Here is a 27,486-nt window from a genome sequence, read left to right as displayed (position 1 = left end):
CCCTGAGGGAAACTGGCACCGACATGATCGGCGTGGGGAGGGGTTGTACAGGAAGGATAGCGAGACAATCTGTCAATCTGTCCGGACCAACAGTCCCTGAGGAGGAGGAGTGGGTGGAGGTGAGAGGGCCGGTGCGTTCAATGCCTGTGCGTGCGTGGGAGACCTTGAGCATAGAGGGAGACGTGCGTATAGATGTGAGGAAGAACAGCGTGTGCATTGGCTTCATGCGGCGTGTGTTTACTTGTATGAGACAGAAAACAGATGCTTAAAAAAAAAGGGAAAAGAAGCCGAAACTCAGCTAACAGTTGGGACGCTACAAATCACACTCGGGTGACACATGGGGCCGGAAGTAGGACGGGGTGCAGTGTGTGTGTGTGTGTAGCAAGACAGCTGGTTGTTGTATTTCCCCCCCGCCCCTCCCACTCACCTTTTTTATTACCCCTTTGCATGTTCTCTCTCTCTCTCTCTCTCCCCCTCACACACACACACACACACACACACACACACAGACAGAAACATGCACTTGCACTCACAGACACCTCTGAAGGCCCAGCTGGCCGGCGTCTGATGACAGAGAACAGCTGGAGTAAAGGCAGTCAGTCACACAGCGAGAGACAAAGCTGCCTGCAAACCCGCACGACGCCACGCTCAAACAACGGCTTCACAAACCAAACGAGAGGAAACAAACTAAATCAACACCCCCGCTGAAGCAGCCTGAGACACTTGAGCTACCTGCTGAAATCACAAGAACATATTTCAACGCCCGGGAATGTTAAAGAGGTCATTCATTAGAGTAACTGCTGCAAATATGTCTCCATCAAAATGCTTGACCAGAAACTCTTTTCTTACTGCATTCATTTAAAGATCTTTAAAATGTACAAAGTTGTTTTTTTTAATCATCAATCAATTTATTTGATGTTTCATACACATGCACTAATTTTGCACTGTTTACGCACTCCCTCATGTAAATATCGTACAGTTTTTCTTCTTGTATATTATTTCCTTGCATTTATATTTTTATTGTCTCTTGCATTGTGTAATTTTGCACATTTACACTAGTTTAATTTTATAATATTTTATTGTATTGGTGTTGTGCTGCTGCTGGAAGTGCAATTTCCTGAGGGTACATTCCCGAGAGATTAATAAAGTTCCTATCTCTCTATATATCTATCTATATATAGCAAGGTCATGAAAAAACATTAATTCTTCTCTGAAGTTTTAAGCTCTTCATGTGTATGTGTACGAAAACTCAATTAAACGACACTAGTCGGCACCAGAAATACTTCTCGATAAAACATATTATCAAGACTAGCATTATTTTATTAATGTGAACATTTAGATTACATATTGACATAATTTGCACTCAAATGTTTAAAATAAGAAACATCCCTACTCTTTTCTATCCATATGGCATTGCAGCATTTAATATTCTTTTAATTAAATATTAAGTTGTGTTGCATATACAATATTTTCTTTCATCAAAGCTCCATCTGTGACCTCAGTAAACATTACTCTTACTCATTCACATAGCATTCCCTACGAAAAAACCTTAAGCGTTATCCAGCAGCTTCAAAAATAGTTTTGCGATCTCACAGATGTGCAACATCTGCCTGTGTGGGTTCAAACCAACACTGACTGAGAAAGTCACTCTGATCTTTTTCAGTGGACATATGTTAAGTCATACATTCACTAGCTATTCATGAATGCTCTGCCACTGGGCTCCATCATTGGCCACACACCATGTTGGTTACACACCAGTTTAGACCACAGTGACACACAAAAGACATCAGCGTTCACTCCTGTTGTCCGATTGTCTGCGAACTGTAAGAAACGCAACCCGACACTCGGTCCCCGGTCACAACACCTGTGCCTCGGCTTAATGCTCAATAGGGCATGTGAGAGAGGGAGAGAGATAAAGTGAGAGGAGGAGTCTGTAACCTGAACTTAATGATAAAAACACCAGTGGGCTTGGTAATGGGCTTGTAATCGGAGCTGGGAAGTGGCAGGCCGCCTCAATAAGGAAGCGTAGTGGTCATAGAGAGGGTAGTGAAAGCTTAGCCATCACTCATTTAGAGCTCATTCGGCCATCGCCTGATGCCTGATAAGTGGGTTAAAACCCCATGAACCTGGAAACCTGTTCTTATTGACACACAGATGGCGCCTCCTCAGCGAGGGCCACTTAGCTGGCTGGTGTTGGGTGGTTTCATTAGCTTTTAAGCAGACTTAGGCGACTGTGTATCCCACATCTTAAAGGATAAACACAAGTGCGTAATGTGTTGGTGACTGTTTTACCCTGCAGATTAAGGCCCGTTCAATATATAAAGTGTCCTTACCGACATACTGCTCCACATCCTTGACAGAGAAAGTAGGAGGTGGTAGTTTGAGTCCCAGGCTCTCCTTCTCCGTCACCCTTATGGGGTAGTCGAAGCCGTGTCTCTCCAGGTATCTGGTCGTCACCTGCTCGCCCTTCATCTGCATCATTATCTCATCACCGCTGAAAAAACATCATTATAAAAGGGTCATAATAAGTTCAGAACATTAGATTTAATGTTAACATAGATTCAGAGTCATGCAGCGTTGTGCAGTTCACACAACAGCTAGCTCAAAGTTTAGTTCACACAGATTAAAATGAACTACATTTCGTCAATCTATCACAGTTTTAAGTTCACTGTCACCCAAAAAATGACCTAGTTCATGTTAGTTTCTTCCATTTTTGTAAAAGCGACAACTCATCGTGTTGTTTAAAATTAGTTGCTGACATTCTGACTTGTTTTCTCAGACCTAATGGGCAAAACTGGCTAAAAAAATGTGAGATTCTTCTGTTAAGATCTGTACTGATTTGTTCACAAAATACATCAAATAATCTGGCTTTAGAAATACCAGAACTGGTGTTGTGAGATCACAAGAACTTATCAATACGGCAAACATCTTTTTAAACAGGACTCATTAAACACACTGCACAATTGTTAACTGTTGTGAGAGTTAGTTGAGGCAATTTATGCAAATTTATGTTACTACTGCATGGTCAGCACAACTCTACTCAACTTGCTCCTTTTTGGTTTTCATTTAACAAAACTTGAAGATAACAGCTGGTACTCTTTTTGGTACCACCGCTGTTGAGAAAGAGCTAAGCCGATAGTGCTGATGGTGTTCAAACACTGCAGACCACTGACTGAGACAACTGTTTGAAATTTGTTTGAAAAGTCTGCAAAACTGTGCTGTACAATTGGTTAAAAGTTCTCAATGAGAGGATCCATCGAGTGTAGTGTTGTAGAAGATGTTACAGCAGTTTTGCTCAGGCAATATGTTGAGAATCCTACCTACAATAAGGGGGTAACATCCACAGCGGAAATAGAAACAAATGAAGGGATCTGACCCCAAAAGTGACTTGAGCTGCCAATAACTGAACCCTGCATTGTAAATGAGGCATTTTTAGTTAACATGTTAATGTGTCTAAATTAGGGATGCACGATATTGGATTTTTTGCCAATATCCGATATGCTGATTTTTTACAACTCATTTAGCCGATTACAGATACCGATATTTTTTCCCCGCACAACTAATACCCACAATCAAGGCAAATTTGGCCAATTTCTCAATTGGCATAATAAGCGAACATAACCTGTGTTCACTGGGAACATGTGAAAAGTGCAACTGTACAGCAATTAAACCCAAATTGAAAAAAAACTACATGTACCTTACAGACTGCTGCTTAAATTCAAATTTAACTTAAAACAGGAGCCCAATATGTGACGACTCAATCTGCACTGTGCAAACAAAATCACAAAAAGTACAAAAAAATTTAAGCAGCTTCAGTCCCTAATCAGAACGTAAATAAATAGGTGGGCTCAGACGACACTGCACAATTCTATGAGCTACAAACAAGGTGCAACAGAGAGGTGATGTGCACCTCATTATTTAATCACTTTATTATATCAGCGTGTTGGCCGATGTCCGATAGTTCATTTTCAAGCAAATATCGGCCGATACAGATAACGTGCCGATAATATCGTGCATCCCTAGTCTAAATTGATATTTACCTGGCGAAGGTCCTGTTCTGGAGCTGCTTGACAAACACTGAAGTGCCGGCCTGCACCGGCTTGGATCCATCGTCTGGCTCTGTGTAGTCGTGCCTGTGGCAGTTGTTTCGTTTTTTCACTGCAACAGAAACAGACATCCGAGGTTCATTGGGTTGTTCTGTTCTAATATTATCACACCGTTGCCCTCTTGAAGCTTGTTCTCACAATAAAGTGGTGAATTACACACAACACCACCACTTTCTGTTAGGACATTAATTCACTACTCAAGCCCTGAGGTAAGAGATCGGGATGGAGGGGCTTGCCCAATCAAAGTGGAGCGCTTATAACACCATTCAATTAGCCTGTTAATGTCTGCCCTCTGGGCTCTTTTGGTTGACCCATCCCCCCTTCCGCCCAAAAGAAATAGACTTGAGTAACACTGCAGAGAGCGTCCCTCGTCCCCAGTGACTAGTTGAACGTACAGAGACAGTGGCAGGAGGGGAAAACTGGATGGGAAGAAGGTGTTTGACGACAGTGTTTGATGAATGACATACATGTTAGAAGAAAGCGAGAAACAGTGATACTCACTCAGGGAGGGTCCGTGTACGACATCACAGTTGGGACAGTGGTAAACATCGATGTCCACAGCATGATGCTCTTCTACCTGCACACAGCTGGAGATGGACAGGAGATGCGTTTAGAACAAGTTCACACTTCTACCAACAAGCTTAAACATGATTTAGGAGTCATCCTGCATGCCTACATCATAGGAGACATTTGAGTGACAGTGTATTTGTTTTAAAGTAGGGCTTGGTATGATTAACAATTGATCTACAGATTATTTTCTTGATTATTGATAATTATTTGGACTATAAAACGGTCAGAAAAACCCAAAGATTGTCAATTATAATTTCTCAGACAATACAGAAATGTCAGACAAAAAAACCCAAGTTTGTTGGTAGCAGTTTGGTTTCACAAAAGTCAAGACTGAGGAAAACTTGAGCTTTTGTCTGACCTGAACAAAATGTACACAGGCGAATGTCAAACTGTCAAACACTGTGTTTTTACCAGAGGAGATGTCAGGGGTTACAGGTTTAGGATAAACAAACACAGAAAGTACAGTTTGGGTCTGGAAAAAGACCTTTGTGCTGATCAATAACAAATGTTCTACAACACATTTCTGTCTCACTGGAGACAGAAGCAGGAGCATATTTCAAAGCCTTTGCATAATAATATTATTAATAATAATAATAATAATAATAATAATGTAAGGGGACTAGCATGGTCCTGGCAACCCATTAAGACCATATTTTCAAGCAACAAAGTCAAAAAAACTGCTTGCATCAGCAAATTGTAAATAAAATTGATTAGGACACAAAGGGTGTCAACAAACAATCAATGAATCTAAATAAAATGCTCTTTAACTGATCAAGCACAAACTAGCAGAACACTCTAAAGTTGGAATAAAAGAATGTTTTCCAGTTTCCTATCCTAGCATCATGAATACATGAATGCAGAATAAGGTCAAAAACTGCTTGTACATTGTGAGATTTGTTGCGGCCTTTTCTCACATGGATCCACAACAGTGTCAGTCGTCCCACTACCCCCGACTGTCCTGCAGCAGCCAAACCACAGGCACCAACACACATGCATTCCTCTGTTGCATACCACAGCCCCATTCCAGAGCAGCATGAGCAGCAACCAAGTTGCCATTCAGCCTGAATGGACACCAATGGCTATTTAAGAGTTCCAAAAACTGCAAGCTGCACGTTTGTGTGACTTCGGCATGTGCAGAGGTCATTTTTATGGTTAAGCAGAGGTCACACACAAAAGGACCCTCTGTCTTCAGATCTCAGAAATCCCATTAAAATGACAAGCATACCGTTGGCCTGTTAGGAAAATACTTTGCTGAGAAGCTTATTGGTTTGCCTCTACATATGCACAACAAAATCTGTTATGAAGAAAGGTAAGAGACACATTTGGTGCATCCAGATCATCACTTACACATTTTGTTTATACGAGTGATTGTGTAGATGAAACACCAGATTATGTCTAAAATTAAGCATGTTTCAAGGAGTATATGTGGATTCAACTGTTAAAATTAAGCATTTCAAGAATTTGATTTGTACAAACCCTGCTTCTGGTGTGATAAAAAAACAGTTTTGCCCACTCACTGAGCTAAAACTGTGCTTATCTGACCTCTAACATAGCTTGGGGAAATGTAATTATATCATTTCCACTGCTGATTTTTAATTGGGCTAATTAAGAAACATGTGGCCTAGCACCATGAGCACTGTGCAGCTGACCCCAAGAAGTAAGAAACCATAACAAAACTGCAGGCACACTAACTTGACACTTAGAATCTGACATCTTTAAATCATCATCAAGCCAGTGAAGTTTCGGTTTGACAGCTAACAAAGTGCTTTAGGTTTTAAACGGTAGATTTGTGGCTGTTTGCATTGTCTGTTTTGAAAAGGTGGCGCCTGCAGGAGGGATGGAGCTGACCCCAGACTGCTATCTGCTTTGATCTGCAAGAAATTGCAGGAAACTGTAAAGGAAATAAAGCAGAGGGCCATTAACTCATCAGGAAGTGGTGAGCTTGTGTGAATACTGACCCCAATCACCCTGGTGCACTAACAGGATATCAACAGTAGCTGCTGCTCCACAGTTTACCACATGCAACCTGGTGCAAACTTGCTGGAAACAGCGATGCAAACAAGCACTTAGGATTACTTTCATAACATGCATCGACTTGCCATAATCAACCTTGCTAAACAAATACATTATCAGGTTTTCCAGGTTACTGATGGAATATTTGCTTAGGCACAGTGTAGGCCTGTTAGAGTTATCTTTTCTAGACAAACTCCATCAACAAAAAAATCTATAAAAATAGGAAATAGCAACAAAAAAAAAACGAAGCTTAGAAAAGTACTCCTGCTCCTACACGTGAGCAAGCGGATGACCAACAATAACACTGTGCAGTTCTTGGCTGTAGTATTAAGCCTAGCTCATGTATCAGGAATCTTGGTTCACATGTGGCCGTTCACTGGGGGAAAGCATGAGTCACAGCTCTCTGCCGCCGGCCCGGGGTCGGTTGAGATGTGAGAGCAGCGTGAGCACAGCCGAGGTGACCTTGTTGTCCTCATCTCACTTGGTACTTTCCTTTTATGTAATGCCACAGTGGGAAATCAGGGCACTGTGCCACATACGCCGGCCTGACTCAGCTTATGTGTCACCTGTAATGATTAATACACAACAAAGCAGTGAAGCTGGTGAAGCCGTGTGGACGTGAGATAGAGAATGTAAAAAAAAAAAAAAAACGGGGGGGAGGAAACTCAGCTGAAAGGAAAAGAGGGCCAAGTATTTCCTGCCTTGCTCAGGCTTGATGCTGTATTGCATCACTGCAGAGTGTGCAAACAGTTCTTGCACCAACGTGAATCACATCTGCTCAGAGAGCAATCTGAGCGTAGATCAGACTGGAGAAAACTCAGCTGACTTCATCCTAATACCTAATGAGATAGTGTTATCATTTGTTGTGGGACAACAACAGAGCGTTTTGTGATATAAAGGCGACACAGAGTACAGTCAATGTGTCTCACAAAGATAAAGACAAAAACCTCGCCAGGCTGGAGACTGGGGGGTTATTCTGTGACGGCATTGCGGCAGATTACCAAGCAAAACATCCCTTCCTGAATAAGAGGAGATGTGTGTACTTGGCTAAACCCCTGCCATCAACAGCCCCGCTCCCTCCACTTCCTCTCATCAAGGGCCTCCTTCCTGTGTGACTGAGAGGGCTTATTCATTAGTGCATGCACTGTGAGGGGTTCATTGTCCTCCATGATCAGTGCAGAAACACAAAGGCTGGAGGCGGGCATCACCATTATTTTCAGCTCTAAATAACCGCTCTACATGGGGCGGCGACACGCCTACATTAGGGAGCTGGCAGATCCCTAATGGATGGGTGGTAGAGATAGAGATAAAGAGGAGATGAGGGCAGTTAAACACACCTGGCTATCTTTATCTACCCCAGAGGAGCACCTGACTCCTCCGGCCCTTTTCCTAATGCACTCAACCAAAGCTTACATAAACAGTGCTGGACTTGGACAGCCATAAGAGCCACTGAGCCCTGACAGATGGATAGGGATCTGTCATTTTTGGACTTACTGGCTAAATCATTTTCAGCTAGCTATGCGTAAAAGCGACCCAACATCCCTGCAGTGGTTACGGCTTGAAAGAGACCTCTCTGTAGTCAGCTGGTACACAACAAAAGAGGATCACTTTGTTGTTTATGGGGCGTCATGGAGCCATGGGGAGTTTTAACAACTTAATTGTTTTTGGTGCAGGTTGAGTTGCCTTGAGGCTCCGAGCACTGGGACTCTACTTTCACACATGTCTTCAACATGGTTGCCTTAAGGCCCCCAGTGCCCCTGTAAAACCTACAAAGTCATCAGTCTTATGGCTGTATGCTGCTGAAAAACATCAGCAAGTAAACTCAGTCTGAACTCAACTAAAGATGGATGCAGGGCTGGGCAATATGACAAAAATTTAGAAGTGTCCTCAACCAAAGAAAGTCAACTAACACTCAAGAGGATTGTGCAGGGGAATCGATTTGTCGATTTAATTTACACATGGAAAACTGAATTTCTCCACAAAGAAAATGGGAAAAAGGAGAACTTAAACGCTTGTGTTTCTCAAAGATGTGCTCATAACTTTCTTGGAAGTAAGTCATTTTCATCAGTTGCCTAATCGAGTAAGAGGGGGCAACCCATAGAGTTTTCTATCCCGTAATAGGCGATTTCACAACTTGATAAAGATTTATCACAATATAGCATGTTTTCTGGTAATTTAATAAACGAATAGCCTCTGCCATGTGGTTATTTGATATGGAGGGGTACCAAAGGTAAAGGTTCAAAAAATGTGTGATCAGACATCCTTTTAATGATATATCACCATGAATTACAATGAGCTAGTTGTTCTGAACATGCATCGCTAGGGTAATCTGTCCATATTTTATTTCAGCCAGTCTTTACAGTTATCCATCGATTTGGATTTAATATGGCACAGGGAGACCCAAATCTACTCCGCATTGCTCTACTTCTATTTATAGAGTGCTATTTCTGAACTAGGTTATCAATTTTATGGAAAAACTACTTTGTCTTTAATATCATAATTCAATCTGACTGCTAATCAATACACAGGGCCGTTGACCCCTAATCAACATTGATCAAGCTGGATGTAATGCAGTTTTCCTGCCCCCAGAGACATCCATGCTAATGAATGCAAACATCGCTTTTAACAGGAGCCATGAAGCTGCTCCTTGCTTTGACCAATTAACTAATCAGACATCTAAACAAATGCTCTGAAATGCTCCTTTCATGGACAACAGTGGTGAAAAAGTGGAATCATTCCACTCGTCCGTCCATCCATCCACTTAGCGTAAACACTAAAAAGGCACTCTGTAGAGGCTATCCATCTCTCTTTAGTGTGCTCACAATCTGTGCGACATTGACGGATTGTGCATTGAACTTGGCTAGCTGGAGCGCCCATCAATCACTCCCCCTGTCCCATTGAGCCCTGCTCGTCTATTATCACCCCCACCGTCCATACCTAAACCAGACAACGGGCCGACTGGAGTGCCTGACACCTACACCGCGGTAAACCCTGTGATCTGACGTGACCCGGTGAGTAGTTCCAGCATGGCACCATCCAGTGTTGACATAAATTGGCATCTTAGAAACAATCCATTTACAGAAGCAGGTCTTGTAATTAGGTGAAGCTCTAAATGGCAAATAACAGGGTTCAAACGAACATTTGTAATCTAAACCACAGGCTTTCGTAGTTGGTTTTTGTGTCTTAAGGAGTCCTTTAGGGTAGTGAATGAATCTGGGTCAAGAGAAGATTGGGGAGATAGAAGGAAACCCTAAAAAAATGTTCTGCTACTCAAACTTATGGTCATACTTGACTTCTGAAACTTATTTTTCTTGTGAAATAGTGGATAATTTCATCGCTTCTAAAGATTTGTCAGAAGGCTTGAACATAAGTGTAGACAGTTGGGAAGCACTTCATCAGGGATCAAGGGCGCTTCACACAACATTTTGAATGCTATAACTCGACCATAATTAAATATAACACAGATTGTCATTGCTATAGAATGTATAACAATAACTGCTGTAATAATAGCTTACATTAACCACTGTTATGTGCAGCTACATGTTTAAGAGACGCTCTGATGACTTGCCGAATCAGTATATGTCGATACTTGCCACATTAAGTGCAATCAGTACCAGCTTTGACAAGACTGATCTAAATTACATACCATTACTGTAAATCAACATTTTCTATACGTGAAGTGCAATCTCAGAACAATTGGCTATGAGTCTGGCAGCGATTTAGCCTCTTTGGGCAAGGACTGAGGTTGCATTATAGCTGGAACATCTGGGCCCTTACTATTCCACATGGCTGTCATTGCTGACAGCTAGATTAGCAACGTGATATGCGAGAATAGAATTTGAGTTGAGAAACGACATTTGACGATCGATTGTTTCACAAAAAGCCAAGTAATCAAAGCGACTAAAAAGGTAGCCAAAGGTTTGAGATTGTTTTTGACCTATTCGTTCGGCCTCTTTTGCTCTCCACAGAACCACTACAAACGGAAACAGAAGAGCACTTTTGATACCAAAATGTCTTCACATTTCTGACAGGTTCTGGATTTATATGCAGAATCTGTTTATAGAGATAACATGCACTGTGGATACATATTTGAAGTGTGTGGAAGAAAGAGATCAATGTTTGATATCAGCAAATACCTCCCAGTACTGGAAGGGAAAAGACAGAATGGTACATCCCTAGTACACCAAAAAATATCCTCCCATATGTAGGTCTCTGATAGAGAATTGAAATGCTTATATTGTTATAAAACACTAAACTCAGAGGAGCAATGTGTGTCAACACAAGAGTCTATATGCAAGCACTTAAGAGCACCTTATGCAGCCCAGCATATGATCTTTTTGCTTTCCAGTTCACCTCACTGATCTCTACTCCTCCACTGATAAACAAACCACACAGTGTTTTGCTAACCATGCCCGTGTCCTCATCCAGTCCCAGGCTGTATTGTGTACTGAGATACAGGTGATGGAAAACAGGACGCTTTCCAGAAACTCAAGCACTGTGACAAAGTCCCTCACACAAACACAAACAGCAACTCAACTAGCACACTGACAAACAGGCACCGGGAGGTTGAGCTCCTCTCCTTTCCACTCCACCGGCGTGCCATCATCCACAGCCAGAGAATATCCCTTTCCTTCTGGCCAGCCTCGTGGGAAAGAGGCAGGAAATGTGGCTGGTTTTGGAGCTCTGCTCTGTGTGTGTCTATCTACTTATTAGTCATCAATGGGGGAAGCTCCAACATTTGTTCCTTTTCTTGCTGGCACATGACACACAGCCAGCCAGTCTTTTTTGGCTCCGATTCGCCACAAATTCTGGCCGCCAAGTTTTTTGGCAGCACACTTAATGTGGTTACGCAATGGCTTCCGTCATTTCAACACGAGCAAAAACAGATTATTGTATTCATAAACAGTTGCTGTGGAGATGCGCCCACACAGGCTGATTCAAGGGACTGAAGAACCGGGTATGTCAAACTTTTGTCTGAGTTGGCCTACGGGCTAATGGCTTCATCGAAAAAAAAGGGATGGCTTTTAAAAAGTCAAGTCTTTCTGGTTACCTGAGCCCTGACACACAACATGTAATTTGTCAGAAATTACAACATCCCTATGGCGAAATGTTGTTATTTTTCTTTTCTCAAGATCAGAGCACAAGGTGAGCTACACAACAGCTGCCTGTCTTGCCAAGTCAACTCAACAGGATTTATAGTGGGGGTTAGACCTGATTATTCAAATAAAAGTATGATTAACTAGGTCTCTTTGTTACCCCAAACAGTACACAATGATCTTCACCTGAAAGCGTGGGGCGTTCATCACAGTTATCACATGTGGACTAGAGTAATCAACTGAAATCTGACATTTTCTGCTGCCATACAGCACTGGCTTCATTACACAACAATAAAATTCCCTTTTCGATTTCAACATCCAACGCACACCCTCCAACCCACACACAGCATGAATCATAAGACGTGTCTATAACATCACTGGCCCACTTGTAATCAGTGAAGAAGAAAGGACATTGAAAATAGGGAGGAAAAAAGGACAAAACACCACCAAAAGCAGAGCAGGGACTTGTGTACCTTTAAATAATCCCCCTGCTCACCACTAGGGGTCCCCTGCCATGTGCCTCCTCTGCTTGAAAGGGGGATTTAAATTTCTCAAGCTGTCAATCAAAAGCCCGACCATAACAAGCTCCTTGTTCTCTACCATTTGCTTTCTAGTGAAGTCAACGACTAAGAACACAAAAAATGCACAAACAGCTCAACTCACAAACACTGCTTGAAATATATATATATATTAAAACAGAATGTTTAATAAGCAGGTATAACAATAACCTACATATTGTGGCCAAACAAAAAGAAGTTGCTAAAGAAATGTAGCTTTTTAAAAAAAAAAAGTTGTGAAGAGGTTGGCTGCGGTTGCCTTTACCTCGAGTAACCTGCCTTGATTTTGGGCATGTAGCCACACACACTGGAATAACACGGCTGCTCTGACGTTAACTGGCCACTTAAACCTCTGAAGTCCACGAGATTTTGGTTCAAATTTGTCAACTCCCTATGCATTCCTTTCTGTCTCTGTTTAGCATCTTTCAGTCTGTCCTTACATCACATGCATGGCTCCTTTTTCTCCACCCAAACTTGGCTATCAGTCAGATTTTTCATTTTATTTTACTTAACAAAGTATAAAGCTGCCAAGCACCGAAAATACAAACAAAAGACACAGGTGTCTATGGAAATTTACTTTTTAAAAAAAAACCATTTATATACACAAAAACAGCAGAACAAATAATAAATAATAAAACTACAAAGCAGTATGTCCATGTAAATTAAAAAATAGTAAGAGTTTTCATTGTAGACAGAAAATTCACATTTTAAAATGGTCTAGAAACATAAATAGCACACTGTGAAAGCTCCTATGATTGAACTTTCAACTGGCTTTCTCAGTTTGTTTACATATCATATATAAATAAAGTTATTACTGTAATTAAAACATGTATTTTCAATAAATAGATGGACTTCAGATGGTTAATCCGTTAAATCACAGTAAAAACCAACATTAAACTTAAAGCTAAAGTGATTACAAGGAGCTGGCAAATATGCAGCCTTTCTGTGTCACGATCAAGCTTTCTATCACTCTCAGGTTGACTGACACAGCTCGGCAACCCTGATAGATCCGCATATTAGTAGATTAAAAACTACTTGCTACGGGCTCTATTTGAGTCAGTTACGCTGGTTATCAACATATTTACACAGGCCGTGTATAAGTTTGGTGTTTTGATGTAATAGGGGGGCATTGGGGGGTAAATTCAAGCCGATTCCGGGGAGCGAAACCCCACTTTCTGTGGTAAAGTCGCGTCAATAGACGGTTTAAACCCCCGTCGCCCACCGCTAGCCGCTAGCACGCTAAGTTAGCTACCAGTCAACACCGCTCACAGAACCGTCGCTTTTCTTCAACAAACAGTCGGTGTTTGTCGCTTCTAACGAGCCACACACGTAAAAGACATCATAACCAACATACCTGCCGTGAAACCAGTCTTTACAGATGTCGCACTCGATCATAAACCGGCTCACATCGTAGGGCTGCCGGCAGACACAGTACAGCGGGGCCGCCGCCATCTTCCTACTGTCCCCAAACAACGCAGGAATGAAGCGGGGAGGAGATTTAACCCACCGTCCGGAAACACCCGAAGGCGAGAGAGCGTCCGGAAACACCCGAAGGCGAGAGCCGAGCGCACACGAGGTCCTCGAAGGCAATCCCACCTCTGACGTCAGTTTCCAAATTATTCATTTCCATCTGGTTGTGTAGGCACACCAACAATAGAAACAAACTTTTTTTTTATTCCAACAAAGGAATGACATAATGGTACATTTTGGGGCATTTTGTTAATTTTATATTCTGAGACTGATCTTCAGCACAATTCGATTTATTAGACTAAATAAAGCTGACCCATAACCCAATAAAGTATTCACTAAAGTATTAAAGGCTTGAATAAGGATGAAAATTAACAAAAATACAAACTATGTTTTTAATCCATGTGTTAAAAAGTGTTTTATCTGACTGAAACTACCGCTTAAAGTATCTAGTTTCAAATGCGCAGCATCAGCACCGACTTATCAGTAACCTAAAAGTACAGCTGATGTGACGTAAAGGGGGATAAAAACCTAATTGTGTCACCAAACTCAAAGCTGCTCTATCAGCAGAATATTTGCACAGTTGCAGAGTTTATCTTCCTTGTGCGTTCACTCCTCTGCTCAGCGACGAGCGAGTTCCTCTGATGATATTCTTAACCCATCGCAGACACTGCAGCATAGCATAACCAAAACACAATATCCACCCCTGGTATGTCTCCATGGAGCGTGTCTGACATGCCCTACGTGCCTGTGTGGTGAATAGCAATGGGACCACCGACCCACAGCTTGATCTGTGAGCTGACAGCACCCATCCCCCCACACGCCCATCTGTGCTGCTCTGCATAGGCAAGCAGGCTCGGTGCATGCAGAGACTCACGCACTGCACAGAAGACACATATGATCACCCAGTTCATCATCTGCATGTCTCAATTGTCTTAGTTTTTTCTTCTTTGGTGCATTCTCAGCCTGCAGCATGGTGTAAACGTCTCCTTTGTCCTCAGGGTGACAGCAGCAGCAGCCAGCACTGGTTGGTTGTAGATCATTATCACGTCTTTACATCAGGTTTTCTCTCTCTTGTCAGTATGAGCAATGCAACTTCATGCTTGGTGTGCAGATCCACCACATGCCTGCAAACACTCCTCCTGGAAGTTAATTATCCCCCTTCTAAGTGGAGGTCAGTGCTTCTTAAGATGTGTTAGTGTCACTGCTGATGAATGGCCACGGACAACTTCTCCAGTTCTTACTTGAATCTCTAACTGTAAGCAAGCCAGTTTAAAAATAGTCTTCGTTTGAAACATTAGTGCTTTTCTACTACTAATATTACATCGCTGTAATGGTTTTGGACCAATATTACACAATGTAATGCCACTTAACTCACAAAAAAGTGAGAAAAACTAAGATTAAACAACAACATATATTTAAAAAAGAAAGAATCTGACTGTATGTATATATGAAAAAAATATAGAGAGTAAAACTAAGCTGTAGTTCGTATGTGTTGGCTTTGGGTTTCTCTGCAAACAAAGACTGTATATGTGCATTTTAAAAAAACACTCACCTGAACAAACACAAACCTGCCTGTGTTCATACGAACCAGTCTGGTCGTTTCAAAACTGAAATGCTATCCAAGAAAGTGTCAGCATCACATTAACAGTCCAAAGAATTAGTTTTTTGTTGTTGTTGCAGGTATTTACATTAAAAGTGCTCAGTTTAGTCACTTGTTTCATTCATTCTGCAACACTTATACATTTTGCTATTTGTATAACCAAAGAAATTAACAAAATAAGGGATGAAAAATAGTAAAAAAATAAAATAAATAAATACAGATAAATGTAATCAGGCCAAAAATGTAGTAATACACAGTATAACAATGCAAATTTTACAAAACAAACAAAAAAACAAAACTATTTTCTTTTGTTGCTTTAAATAAGCTTTTAAAATGCAAGTCCTGCATTCAGAAGCTTACTTAAACAACAAAATATAAAAAACATTAACTTAAGAAAAAGTAAAAATACAGAAGCAGAACAGCACTTAAGCAATAATAATAATCTATCGTAATTTAAATTAAATGATATATTATTATATTGTCAAACTACTTAAGTTACAGAATTTTACAAAAAAGGCTATTTTATATATAGCTATATAGTTTTTATACCGTATATTATATTTTATTATATTATATCGTCAAACTACTTACATCATTTTATAAAAAGTCTATTTAATATATGACTATATTATGTTATTAAACTATGAGTAAATATTAATACAATAATATATTAACATTACTAATTATAGTAATATCATATTAATATATAAACTACTCAATTTAAATTATTCTACATAATAAAATATCGTATAATATTATTATATGATATTATATTCATATCTAAACTACTACACCATTTGCATCATTCTACCTGAAGGGGCATCAGTTTCAGTATTAAAGCGCCACCTCCTGGCAGAACAGCGACATTGCTTCATGCGCGTTCACGTCGTCCGGGGCGCGCACGCTACGCACTGGCCGACGTCACGATTTACCCAAACAAGGAAGACCCGAGTCCGCCCACAGCACCGTGGACGCATCAGGCTGGCCGAAAATTCAGATATCATTCAAACGGCGGCCGTAACTTATTGAGCATGGCTTCCAGGGATCCTGTTCCGCGATCTGACATCAAGTAGAACATAAAAGAGGTAAGATTAATAATAAATAAATGGTGCTGTGAAAGCTGTATTGTTTTATTGAGACGGTTAACAGCCAGTAGATTTATTTCTTCATAAAACAGGCACTGTTAATACTGTTTTGCACCTTGCGGCATATCTATCTTAATATTGGCTGTATTTCTGTGCAGTTCTTTTTTTTATTTAATTTTCCATCGTTTCACTGCAGTGTTGCAGTGCATATATAGAGATGAAAAGTGTTAGTATGTCAAATAGGAGCATTTATGTTCAGTGTTCAGCCTGGCTGATAATAATAAAAAAAACAATTTCTCAAAAATATGTCATGGTTTAGGGACTAATATACGGATTATAAATGTGGTATATGGATGCAATTTTATTAATTTAATTTTGTTATTATTGACAACCCCATGTGCTTGTTTATGACGCCATTATCACATCGTATTTATTTACTGAACATAAAATAAATCTATTCTTAAAATATAAATAAAATAAAATAAAGTGTCTAACCCCCCCCCCCCAGAAGATTCTATAATAACAATAACAACAACAATAATAATTTTAATAACTATAAGTATAATAAAAAATAATAATATAATTTATTATATTTACTATTGATTTATTAATTTGTTTTATTATATTTATTATTTTTTATAATAATAATAAAAACAATAATAATGAATATATTTTCTATTTAATTTTATTACTTTTAAAAAATATTTACGAAAACTACATTTTGACAGAGGCAACAAACCATTGGAAAAAAATATAAATTGTTAAAAAAGTTTTATTAATTTGAGATTAAGTGATTTGTCCATTATGTCTGTCTTATTCTATTTTTAGCTTCTTTTTAAAAAAATGTATTATTCCACTGAGCTGTTAATTAATGTTATTAATTGTATTTGAATGCCCTTTTTTGGTGTTTTTTCTTTTGCACTTAAAATAAAGTTTTAAAATTTTACATAAAGCAATTTGAATTTAGTCTTTCTCGAAATATGCTTAATAATTGAACGTGCCTTGCCTGAGTTTTGGGAGTAATTGCAGTCACTTGGAAACAGCTTAGTAATAAATCGGGAAAGCTGCTAATGAAGAGTGTTTTAAAGTTTTTGCATAAATGCTACTGCAGAATTCCAATGTTAGAAGTAGAATCATGGTTGTATTTGCATGTTTCCCCTTGGTAAAATACATGTTTATAACCCTGATGGATGCACTGTGTTTTATTATATGACGGAGGAGGTGGAGGTCGGCCCTGAACCTGAAGATGAGGCGTCTGTCGCGGAGGAAAGCCCTGAGCCTGGTGAGGGAGCTGGATGCCTTCCCCAAAGTGTCAGAGAGCTACGTGGAGACCACAGCCTCCGGAGGAACAGGTGGGTCAGTCCTCTGGAAACAAAAAAATAAAAAAACTTAAAAAAATATCCTTAACAGCAACCACACTGTAAAAAACCGTTGTAGAAATTACAGTAAAACACTGTCAAATTGCATCAGAAATAGGTTGTCAAATTAAACATTGTACATCACCGTAGTGAATACTTTTAATTACTGTAAATCAAAGAATGTCATAAAACTTTAAATTCAACTGCCATAAACTGCAGAAAACACACAGTTTTAGTGTAAAAATATAACATTTTGATGTAAAATTAATGGAGAAATACCATGATGACACAATTATCCTAAAAGTAATGGGATTATTCAGTATAAATTACAGTTTTTGCTGATATTTACATTTACATACGCTCACTGTATTTTTTTACAGTGAAGTTCTGGCAACCAAAGCTGCCGGTATTTTACCGTAAATTAAACAGTTTTTTTTTTTACAGTGCAGTATCTGTCTGTCTGCTCCACAGTGTCTCTGATAGCTTTCGGTGCCATGGCTCTTCTGGCTGTCTTAGAGTTCTTTGTTTATAGAGACACTTGGATGAAGTATGAATATGAAGTTGACAAGGACTTTTCCAGGTACTTTCAGAACTATGTAATGGGAAAAACATGCTTTTATAGAAAGAAAATTGCAGGAGATTACTGTCAAACTGATCTCTCTTGTTGTCCATCATTTACAGTAAACTGAGAATAAACGTTGATATTACAGTCGCCATGAAATGCCAGCGTGAGTATCACACCTTAGATAAATTACTCATTATACAGTATTATAGGTGTTAATGTACAGTCATGGAAAAAATGATTAGACCATTGTTTGATTCAATTTCTTGTTCATTTTAATGCCTGGTACAACTAAAGGTACATTTGTTTAGACAAATATAATGATAACAACAAAAATAGCTCATAAGAGTTTAATTTAAGAGCTGATATTTAGACATTTTCCATGGTTTTCTTGAAAATGATTTTGGTTATTACCAAGAAAACCATGGCAAATGTCTAGATATCAGCTCTTAAATTAAAATCTTATGAGCTATTTTTATTGTTATCATCATATTTGTCCAAACAAATGTACCTTTAGCATTAAAACGAACAAGAAATTTAAGAAAAAGGGGGTCTTATATTTTTTTCCATGACTGTATGTCACTTGCTTGCATGCATTTCATCCGTCTGTTCCTGCAGATGTTGGAGCAGATATTCTGGACCTGGCTGAGACGATGATCACGTCCAGCGGCCTCCAATACGAACCTGTGAGTCTGCAGACACTGCACAACACAGAGCCATCTTCTCTCTTTTCTCGGCTTCTAGAGACGTTACTTTTCACACCGGCATGTCTTCGTTTTGTGTGTTTGTTCAGGTTATTTTTGAACTGACTCCACAACAGAGACTGTGGCAAAGGTAAGCTGTCATAAAATCACACAGGGAGATACAGTGGCAGCAGGACTTCTGCTATAAAACACTGTAAAATATCTTAAATTCTGTCAACAATTTGAGGGCTTCTGTGAAGATAAATATTAGTGTTTTATGTCTTAAATGGAGGGACTTTGTATATTTTAAAGTAGTGTAGTTTAAGGTACTTATCCACAGTCAGTATATAACCTACAGTAGATGGATAAAAATTAGTTATCTGTGCTCTCGTCAAAGCCACCAGACTCCATTGACAAAAACAGTCATTTTAACCTTGCAGAACACGGGAGTTGCTGGTTGTCGTGGCAATTTTGACAACTTCACTAAGTTAATGGGTGAGCTGGCCAAACACAAAGCACTCAATACTCTGTTCAGCAAGTTTTATTAGCACATTCGTATTCCATACACCGCACAATTACGAATGGCTCTTTTACAGTACAACAAAGTCCCGTACACCGCTCGACTTGTATTTCCCAGCATTGATTCTTCAGCAAGTCTCAATGTGGCCCTATCTTCCTGCCCTATACATCACATCAGGACAGAGTCCACTGGCCTACATGTTCCCCTCAATCATGGTGTTATCAGAGTTAAGTTCACAGTGAGTTCCCACAATGCCTTGCATCTTGAATATCAAGTAGGTCGCCGCCTACTTCATGTCCCACCATGACAGGAAGTACCAAATTTCCTTCACATGGTCTACTGCTGCCTCAAGTATTTAGTTTGTTTGTGTTATTGTGTGACTTTTGGTGTTTTAAATTATTTAGTTCAGATTCACAAAGTCACACAACAACAAACAAACTAGCGTAGATCAATATCTGCCTTGTTCTGTGAGGTAAAATTTCTGTTTTTGTCAAAGGAGTCTGGTTTATATAAGGGCTTAATTTCTGTGTTGCAAATACAGTTGCAAGAAAAAGTATGTGAACCCTCATTTCATAAAATGGGATCACAATCACAATGAATGTTTAATGGATGTGTTCAATAAAAGCATGGAATATTATAGTTTCTCTATACTTGGGATGTAGATGTAGATCAGCGCACATTTTAGGACAAATTAATGCAGAAAACTAGGTAATTTCAAAGGGTTCACATACTTTTTAGTGCAACTGTAGCTGTCTGGCAGCAGCAAGATCAAATATGTTTTGCTGATGCTAATTTTCCATTCTAATTGTAATTTTTAAGACTTCGAAAGTACATTTAAGGTGATAAAAAACCTGCAAGCACACTCAGAAAAAGAGGAATGTTAAAACTATGTGGAAAATCTGGAATAGCTGCATATCCACATTCCATGTCATGTGTAGCTTTGTGATTTAAGTCTGATAGTCTGATGTTTTTCCCCTCAGGACGTTGCTTCTCATACAGAACAGGCTGAGAGAGGAACACGCTCTTCAGGAAGTCCTTTACAAAACTCTGCTCAAAGGAGGTCCCACTGCGCTGCCACCACGGTCAGTCACACACAGTCATGGAAAAAGTTATTATACCATTTTTTTCTTCAATTTCTTGTTCATTTTAATGCCTGGTACAACTAAAAGTACATTTGTTTGGACAAATATAATGATAACAACAAAAAGATCTCATAAGAGTTTAATTTAAGAGCTGAAATCTAGACATTTTCCATGGTTTTCCTGATAATAACCAAAATCATTATCAAGAAAACCATGGAAAATGTCTCTTAAATTCAACTCTTAAGAGCTATTTTTGTTGTTATTGTTATATACGTCCAAACAAGTGTATCTTTAGTTGTTCCAGGCATTAAAATAAACAAGAAAATGAAGAACACAAGGGTGGTCTAATATTTTTTCCATGACTGTACTGGTGCATCTCAATAAATTAGAAATAGATATTAGAAATAGACTTATCATAGATAAGTGTATTTATGTCAGTCATTCAATTCTAAACACACAGAATGAAACATTTCATGTCCTAATTTATTTAATTTCTTCTAATTATAATGATTATGGCTTACATTTAATGAAGGCCTAAAATTCAGTGTCTCAAAAATTGTGAATATTACAAACAACCAATTTTAAAAATTATGTTTAATATGGAAATGTTAAACATACTTGCCTCTGAAAAGTATGTCCATCTATATGACTCAATACTTTTTGACTTGACTTTGACTTGAACTACTGGAAATTAACTTTTCCATCATATTCTGATGTATTGAGATGCACCTGTACATGCAAACAAAAAGCAAATAAGTGTTGTTGTTACATAGAATTAAGCTTAATTTAATAATTTGTGTTTGTGTGTGTGTGTGTGTGTGTGTGTGTGTAGGGAGATAGCATCTATGGAGCCGCTCAACGCCTGCAGGATCCACGGACACGTCTACGTCAACAAGGTGGCAGGAAACCTTCACATCACCGTGGGAAAGTAAGAAACCAGAGTTGTTAAAAAGGTGCAGGCAGATATAACGATAGAGGGAATTCTGTTCCAGGATTCCAGCTGTGTGATTTTTAAAAGTGGACATAATTATATAGATAATAAGTCTTTCGTCTGTTTCAGGCCCATTCACCATCCGCAGGGTCACGCCCACATCGCAGCTTTTGTGAGCCACGAGAGTAGGTCACTTTTTCTATTTATGACTGTTAATGACGTGGTCTAACACAGTGTCAGTTGGTGTAACCAGGTACTCTTTTTCTCATAAAAATCTGATTATATACAGGAAAATAATGTGAAGTAAAATAAGAAAAAAAAAATACAATCCACGTTTACTTTGCAACATTATGGTATATAACAAATTTTACATAATTTGTCAAAACTTTAGAAAAAAATGTTTGTTTTAGAATATGTTCTGTTCAATATTGACGAAATGTGTAAATGTAGAAATACTCATTTTAAAAAAATGCCATTTGATGTCATGCTATGATGATTATTACATGTATAAGTCCACTTTAATACACTGTAGGTGGATAAAGTATTTAATATTTATCATTCTTTTGTGGTTACACCATTTGACATCTTGCCAACCCTTATTTGTCACTGACCAATATATTATTACATATACAGTAAATAAATGTCACAAGAGTTGAAAAATATATTATTTTTGGTAGTTTTATATTACTGCTTAAAAAACAAAAACATAACAATAATAATACATTTTATTTGTAATGCACTTTACATTAGAGGAAATCTCAAAGTGCTACAGATTAAAAGCATAACAGTCTAATTATAAAAAGGATAAAGGAAAAAACAGCTAAAAACAGAATAAAAACTATCCATACATACATACATAATCTAAAAAACATCTAGACATTTGTATTCCATTTTTTTTATTTTTTTATTTTTAGTTATGAAATATTGCTTCAGTTTAGTTTTAATTTTAATTTAGATTAATTTTACTTACAATATTTTCACTGCTTCTTCTCAATTTACTCAACTATAATTGGTAACCCTGGACTGTACAACTTTTTTTTTTTTAAGTAAAAAAGTTTTTTTCTGCATGCCTCAATTCAATTACTGAATATGAAGGCTGATTTTTACACATTTTATATTATCAAATGTTCCATTTTTTTATTAGAGATTTTATTAGTAATCCAGATTCTCTCAGATCTTGATTTTTACTCTGCAGATCAGACATTAAAAAAAGGAATGAGGGAGAAAACTGATTGTGATTATGAATAAAATCTCTAAAAAAAATGGAACATTTAATAATATAAAATGTGTAAAAATCAGCTGTTCAGTGATCCTCGGCGGCCTCGACTGAACCTGAACTCTCTCTCATCTTTGCGTTACAGCGTACAACTTCTCCCATCGAATAGACCATTTATCTTTCGGGGAGGAGATACCGGGCATCATCAATCCTCTGGACGGCACCGAGAAAATCACCTATAACAGTAAGTTACTGCTGTGTTTCAAGAGATAAAACATATGACGGGTTTTATGCAGAATTAATGACGTGTTGAGACATTTATTGTTCCCTCAGACTGTCCTCAGCTCACCTCAGACGATCACAGGTAGCACTGTGATAGAGGTGCTTATGTTTCACTGTGGGTTTCTTCAGCTGTATTTAACATTAATATACATTTACATTTTAACAGATAACCAGATGTTCCAGTACTTTATCACAGTGGTTCCAACCAGACTGAACACATACAAGATCTCTGCAGACACACACCAGTTTTCTGTCACTGAGCGGGTGAGTGGAAAGCAACTAAAAAACAATAAAAAGTAGAGGTGTAGAGGTTGAAAATGCTTCAATTTAAATGTTGTGTTTTCAAGGTTTAAAAAGTGCTTGGATTTTGGATAAAGTGCTTGTAAATGCTTGAAATTCTTACTGTATTTCTCTTGCAATCTGACTATAAATAATCACATGTTCAATGTAAAAATAATGAGTAGCCTATCTGAAATGAAGAGCGTTCCTCCTAAAAGTGTAATACCATCGCTGTTGGTATGGTTCAGTGAAATTTCCCCCTTTTAGTATGTAAGAACTCATCTAAAACATGCAACTTACAAGTGTCCAGCAGTCCAGTATTTCAGTACAATAAAATACAATAGAATAAAATACTAAGGTGGAATAAATAAAAACAACAATAGAAAAAACACAGAATAGAACAAGGACACTTAAGAAGATAAGTTGGTAGGTACAGTGGCAAGATGATGGCTATTATACTGATGATATGATGGTAATAATGTTATATTGTACAGTATATAATATGTAATAATAATAGTAATAATATGATAAAATAAAAATATAAACAAATTTGTAATAATTAATTTTATAAACAATATCTAATTTATTATACATTATATTAACCAATTCCAATAATTAATACAAAAAAATAATAAAATAATATAAATAAATAAATAAAAACATTAGTACTGTTTCTTTAGTATCAGTCAACTGCTGAGCAGTTGACTAGACAGTATATAATAATAGTACAGTATATAATATTGAATAATAATAGTAATAATAATATGATATGATAAAATAAAAATAAAATAATATATAATAATAATAGTAAGGCCAGTATAATAATAATAGTAGTAGTATATCACAGTATATAGTAAAAAATAGTGCTTATAAGTGATAATAATAATAATAAAAATAATAATAATAATCACCACCATCATGCTGTGTGTGTGTTTCCCAGGAGCGGGTGATAAACCACGCGGCGGGCAGTCACGGCGTCTCCGGCATCTTCGTCAAGTACGACACCAGCTCTCTGATGGTGACGGTCAGCGAGCAGCACATGCCGCTGTGGCAGTTCCTGGTGCGACTCTGCGGCATCATCGGGGGAATATTCTCCACCACAGGCAAGTCTGCTTTCACCTGCAATCACACTTATTCATTTTTTATGTATCCATTTAATCATCTGAAACCCAGCAAGCCGTTTCAGGGTGTTTTTTTTTTTCTCTTTTTACATTTTACTCACTGTGGCCTTGTATTTCACTGCAATACCTGCAGTTCTATGGAATCAGCACAATAATGGCTAGAAGTGCAAACAGCTCAAAAATGTTACTGCAGAATAACACAGTTATAATGACTTACATAATTTTATTTTATAATAATAAATAAAAAAGTTTTGTATTTTCATATACAACAAAAGAAACTTGGGTCTCCACATTTGTCCGTTTGGAAGAAACCTGCCAACTCGAGCATCTATAATGTTAACGATCAATTATTGATTAATCGTGCAAGAGTATAAAAACATACATACATGGGCCAGAAAGTTCAAATTTCTGCGATAATGCCTGTTTTTACAATGTCTTCCTACGATAAATTATATATTTCTATTTCCTTTGATGCACAACATGGGTCAACATTCCCCATGTTATTTAATGCTGCTGTGTGTTTCTGTGCACTATCTTTTGATATCAACTTATTTTATGATTGAACATTCCAAGTATTCTTTAATTATCTTGTTTTTGATAACAACAGATCATTATTTCCATTTCCTCTCATACTTTATGAAGAAAAACGTTTTTGTATTATTACATAGCTAAAGAAAACATATGTTTCAAACCGCTGGAGGGATGGTGGGGTTCAGAGGGTTAAGCACTCTCATGCAGGAAAGCGAAATACAACATAAGTAATGTATACGGAGCATCTAGCTGTAGCTGAAGCCCTGGATTTTGGGCTTTTTACATTTAAAGTAAAAATAAATACACTGCATAAAAGAAGGAATTGTTGGGGTTGTTTTCATTGTGTCTCCTTCTCTCTTTAAAGGCATGCTCCACAGTCTAGTTGGCTTCTGTTTTGATGTTATCTGCTGTCGCCTCAAACTAGGAGTCTACAGACCCAGAGAAGTGAGTCTTTACAGTCTATTGTCTTTATCAAATGAAAATAAAAAAAAACAGCCTCCTCACCGTCAATATACATGAATTGTTTCTCTGTAAACATCACCATAAAGTAGACTAAATAGACTTACCCGTGCTGAATCTATTCCAGGATGTGCAGCTACACAATCAGATGAACAATCTCAACAATCACCAGACTCCTCTGCTGGCTCCTGACGTCCCTCAGGAGTAGCTTTTTCTTCCGTGAAAATGGTCATGAAATTGTGTCTTCTACTGAAAAACGTTAAGCTGTCTGGTAAACACTGTGTTGTTGGAAAAAAATCTGATCAATGCACTTTAGGAAAATGTGTTCCCTGTGACTACAATCATACTTTATGTAATGGAGTTTCTAGTCTCTTTAGAAATGTTGTAAACTTTCTGTTCCACTTCCACTGTTAAAAATTATATTTATTGTTGGGTTGACTCCATTGAAATTGAAATAATAAAAAAAATACCAGCAACATTTTGTGTGTTTTAAGAATTATTTCAAAGTATGCCTTTAAGACACATATACTGTGTTTGAGAAGTGTTCTCTAATAACTGGTATTTTAGGTGTAGCATTGGAGCATTTTAATAAATTAACATGCTTAAAATGAGTTTAATATCTTGGGGGTTAAGAAAATATGATTATTTATAGCTCGGGGTAACCTCAAGAGAATAAAGGGTTGCTGAACTTAAATTGGCACTCTACTAGAGTTGAAAAATGCCCCAACAGCCCTGTAATGCATCAAGGGTGCTCTGGTGTTTTTTAGTGTTTGTACTGGGGGGACTTTCAAAAGACAGAATGGTTATAAATCAAAGGAGGAGAGAGCAAGACATCATAACTTTTAGTTTAGTATGAATTCATTTATAAAAACCCTGGATCCTATATGTCCCACACTGCTACTAGACAGCATCTTTTTTAGAAGCCCCTCCAGGACCATGACTGTATAACTACATGCATTTATACATTTATTATGCGAGCTTAGGTTCTGCTATAAAACTGTAAACTCTAAGTCAAACTAGTGCTACATTTCCACTGCTGTCATGGATTGTACTGGGTTCATTCGAACCCGAAGGTAAAGGTTCCTTCGAACTGAACAGACACTAGTACCCATTTTCAACCAAGTCTGCCCAAATTCTGCCCAATCGCGAACCGGTTCTTTGGTTTTCAACTGCCAAAGAACCAGCTCCCGGCTAGGAAAACTGGTTCCACAGTGGTACCAGTTCTCTGCTGGTCTTGAATCGTGAACCGCTTACGTCAGGGGCTGGGGCCAGGTTTCTGACCAACAAGACCAACTCAGTGCCGTTGAGAAGGACCAACTACAACCTGTATCATTATTTGTTTTGTTTAACTGCAATATGATACTGGTTAGCTAGCATGCTAACATTAGCGGGCTATCGCTAGTGTGCTAACGTTAGCAGGCTAGCGTTAGGTTACAACAAGGTCCAACATTAACGTCTAACGTTCATTGTTAATAGACTGTATTCAGCGTCCATAGTGATCAAGATGAGCAGCACAGATGTGTTGTAGAGATGATGTAGTCTGCTGTTGTTATTATACTTGCAGAGAGGATGGAGACATACAGATGTAAACAGTGGGGTAATGACGTGGCTCTAGAGCCTGTGGAACAGGCTCTAGAGGTCCAGAGCTGGTTCGCAAGTTTGGAACCGCTTTGGTCGAAAAGCAGATCGAGTTAAAATGCTGCAGACTGCCGATTTGTCAGAGAATAGTCAGTGGGTTCGTCACTTGTGCAACACGTGCAAACATCCTGTAAAAGTCATGCTAAATAGTCATGCTACAATCATTTTAAAGGAAAGGCAGCCTGCAAACCTACATCATACACCACGTCGACATTCCTCGGTTTCGTTCCCGATAAAAAAGGATTCAGCAAGTGTCTTGTTGAACGTAATGTCATGAATCTAAGACTCATGAGACTAAATGGGTACTTTCCGCAGTAGAAAACAAAA

General features: G+C 38.4%; 2 protein-coding genes across 3 annotated transcripts in view; one reads left to right on the top strand and one right to left on the bottom strand.

The window, feature by feature from the left end:
* The window catches only part of kdm7aa (lysine (K)-specific demethylase 7Aa), a 32,345-nt gene extending 18,551 nt beyond the window's left edge, over nucleotides 1–13,794 (bottom strand). The window contains exons 1-4 of the mRNA XM_059325709.1: nucleotides 13,697–13,794; nucleotides 4,608–4,693; nucleotides 4,041–4,158; nucleotides 2,334–2,494 (exon numbers count right to left, since the gene is read on the bottom strand). Of these exons, the coding sequence (XP_059181692.1) occupies nucleotides 2,334–2,494; nucleotides 4,041–4,158; nucleotides 4,608–4,693; nucleotides 13,697–13,794 (463 nt within the window). The remainder of the gene's footprint in view (nucleotides 1–2,333; nucleotides 2,495–4,040; nucleotides 4,159–4,607; nucleotides 4,694–13,696) is intronic.
* A 2,577-nt stretch (nucleotides 13,795–16,371) lies between these two features.
* Nucleotides 16,372–25,997, top strand: LOC131960745 (endoplasmic reticulum-Golgi intermediate compartment protein 2-like). Of its 2 annotated transcripts, XM_059326020.1 has the most exons (14): nucleotides 16,372–16,497; nucleotides 17,716–17,849; nucleotides 18,327–18,435; nucleotides 18,537–18,583; nucleotides 19,036–19,103; nucleotides 19,211–19,251; nucleotides 20,601–20,702; nucleotides 21,535–21,630; nucleotides 21,763–21,818; nucleotides 22,995–23,093; nucleotides 23,298–23,395; nucleotides 24,351–24,513; nucleotides 25,427–25,506; nucleotides 25,649–25,997. In XM_059326020.1, exons 2-14 carry the CDS (start codon nucleotides 17,744–17,746, stop codon nucleotides 25,727–25,729), a joined length of 1,146 nt encoding a protein of 381 aa, XP_059182003.1. In that variant the 5' UTR covers nucleotides 16,372–16,497; nucleotides 17,716–17,743; the 3' UTR covers nucleotides 25,730–25,997. The 2 variants fall into 2 exon arrangements, with proteins under 2 accessions (XP_059182003.1, XP_059182002.1); XM_059326019.1 differs by lacking the exons at nucleotides 25,427–25,506; nucleotides 25,649–25,997 and having other exon boundaries at nucleotides 24,351–24,700.
* Nucleotides 25,998–27,486: the final 1,489 nt, after the last annotated feature.

The sequence above is a fragment of the Centropristis striata genome, chromosome 22, assembly GCF_030273125.1.
Source record: "Centropristis striata isolate RG_2023a ecotype Rhode Island chromosome 22, C.striata_1.0, whole genome shotgun sequence".
Lineage (NCBI taxonomy): Eukaryota > Metazoa > Chordata > Actinopteri > Perciformes > Serranidae > Centropristis > Centropristis striata.
The sequence above is the reverse complement of the archived record's forward strand: the minus strand, read 5'-3'. Positions and strand labels throughout refer to the sequence as shown.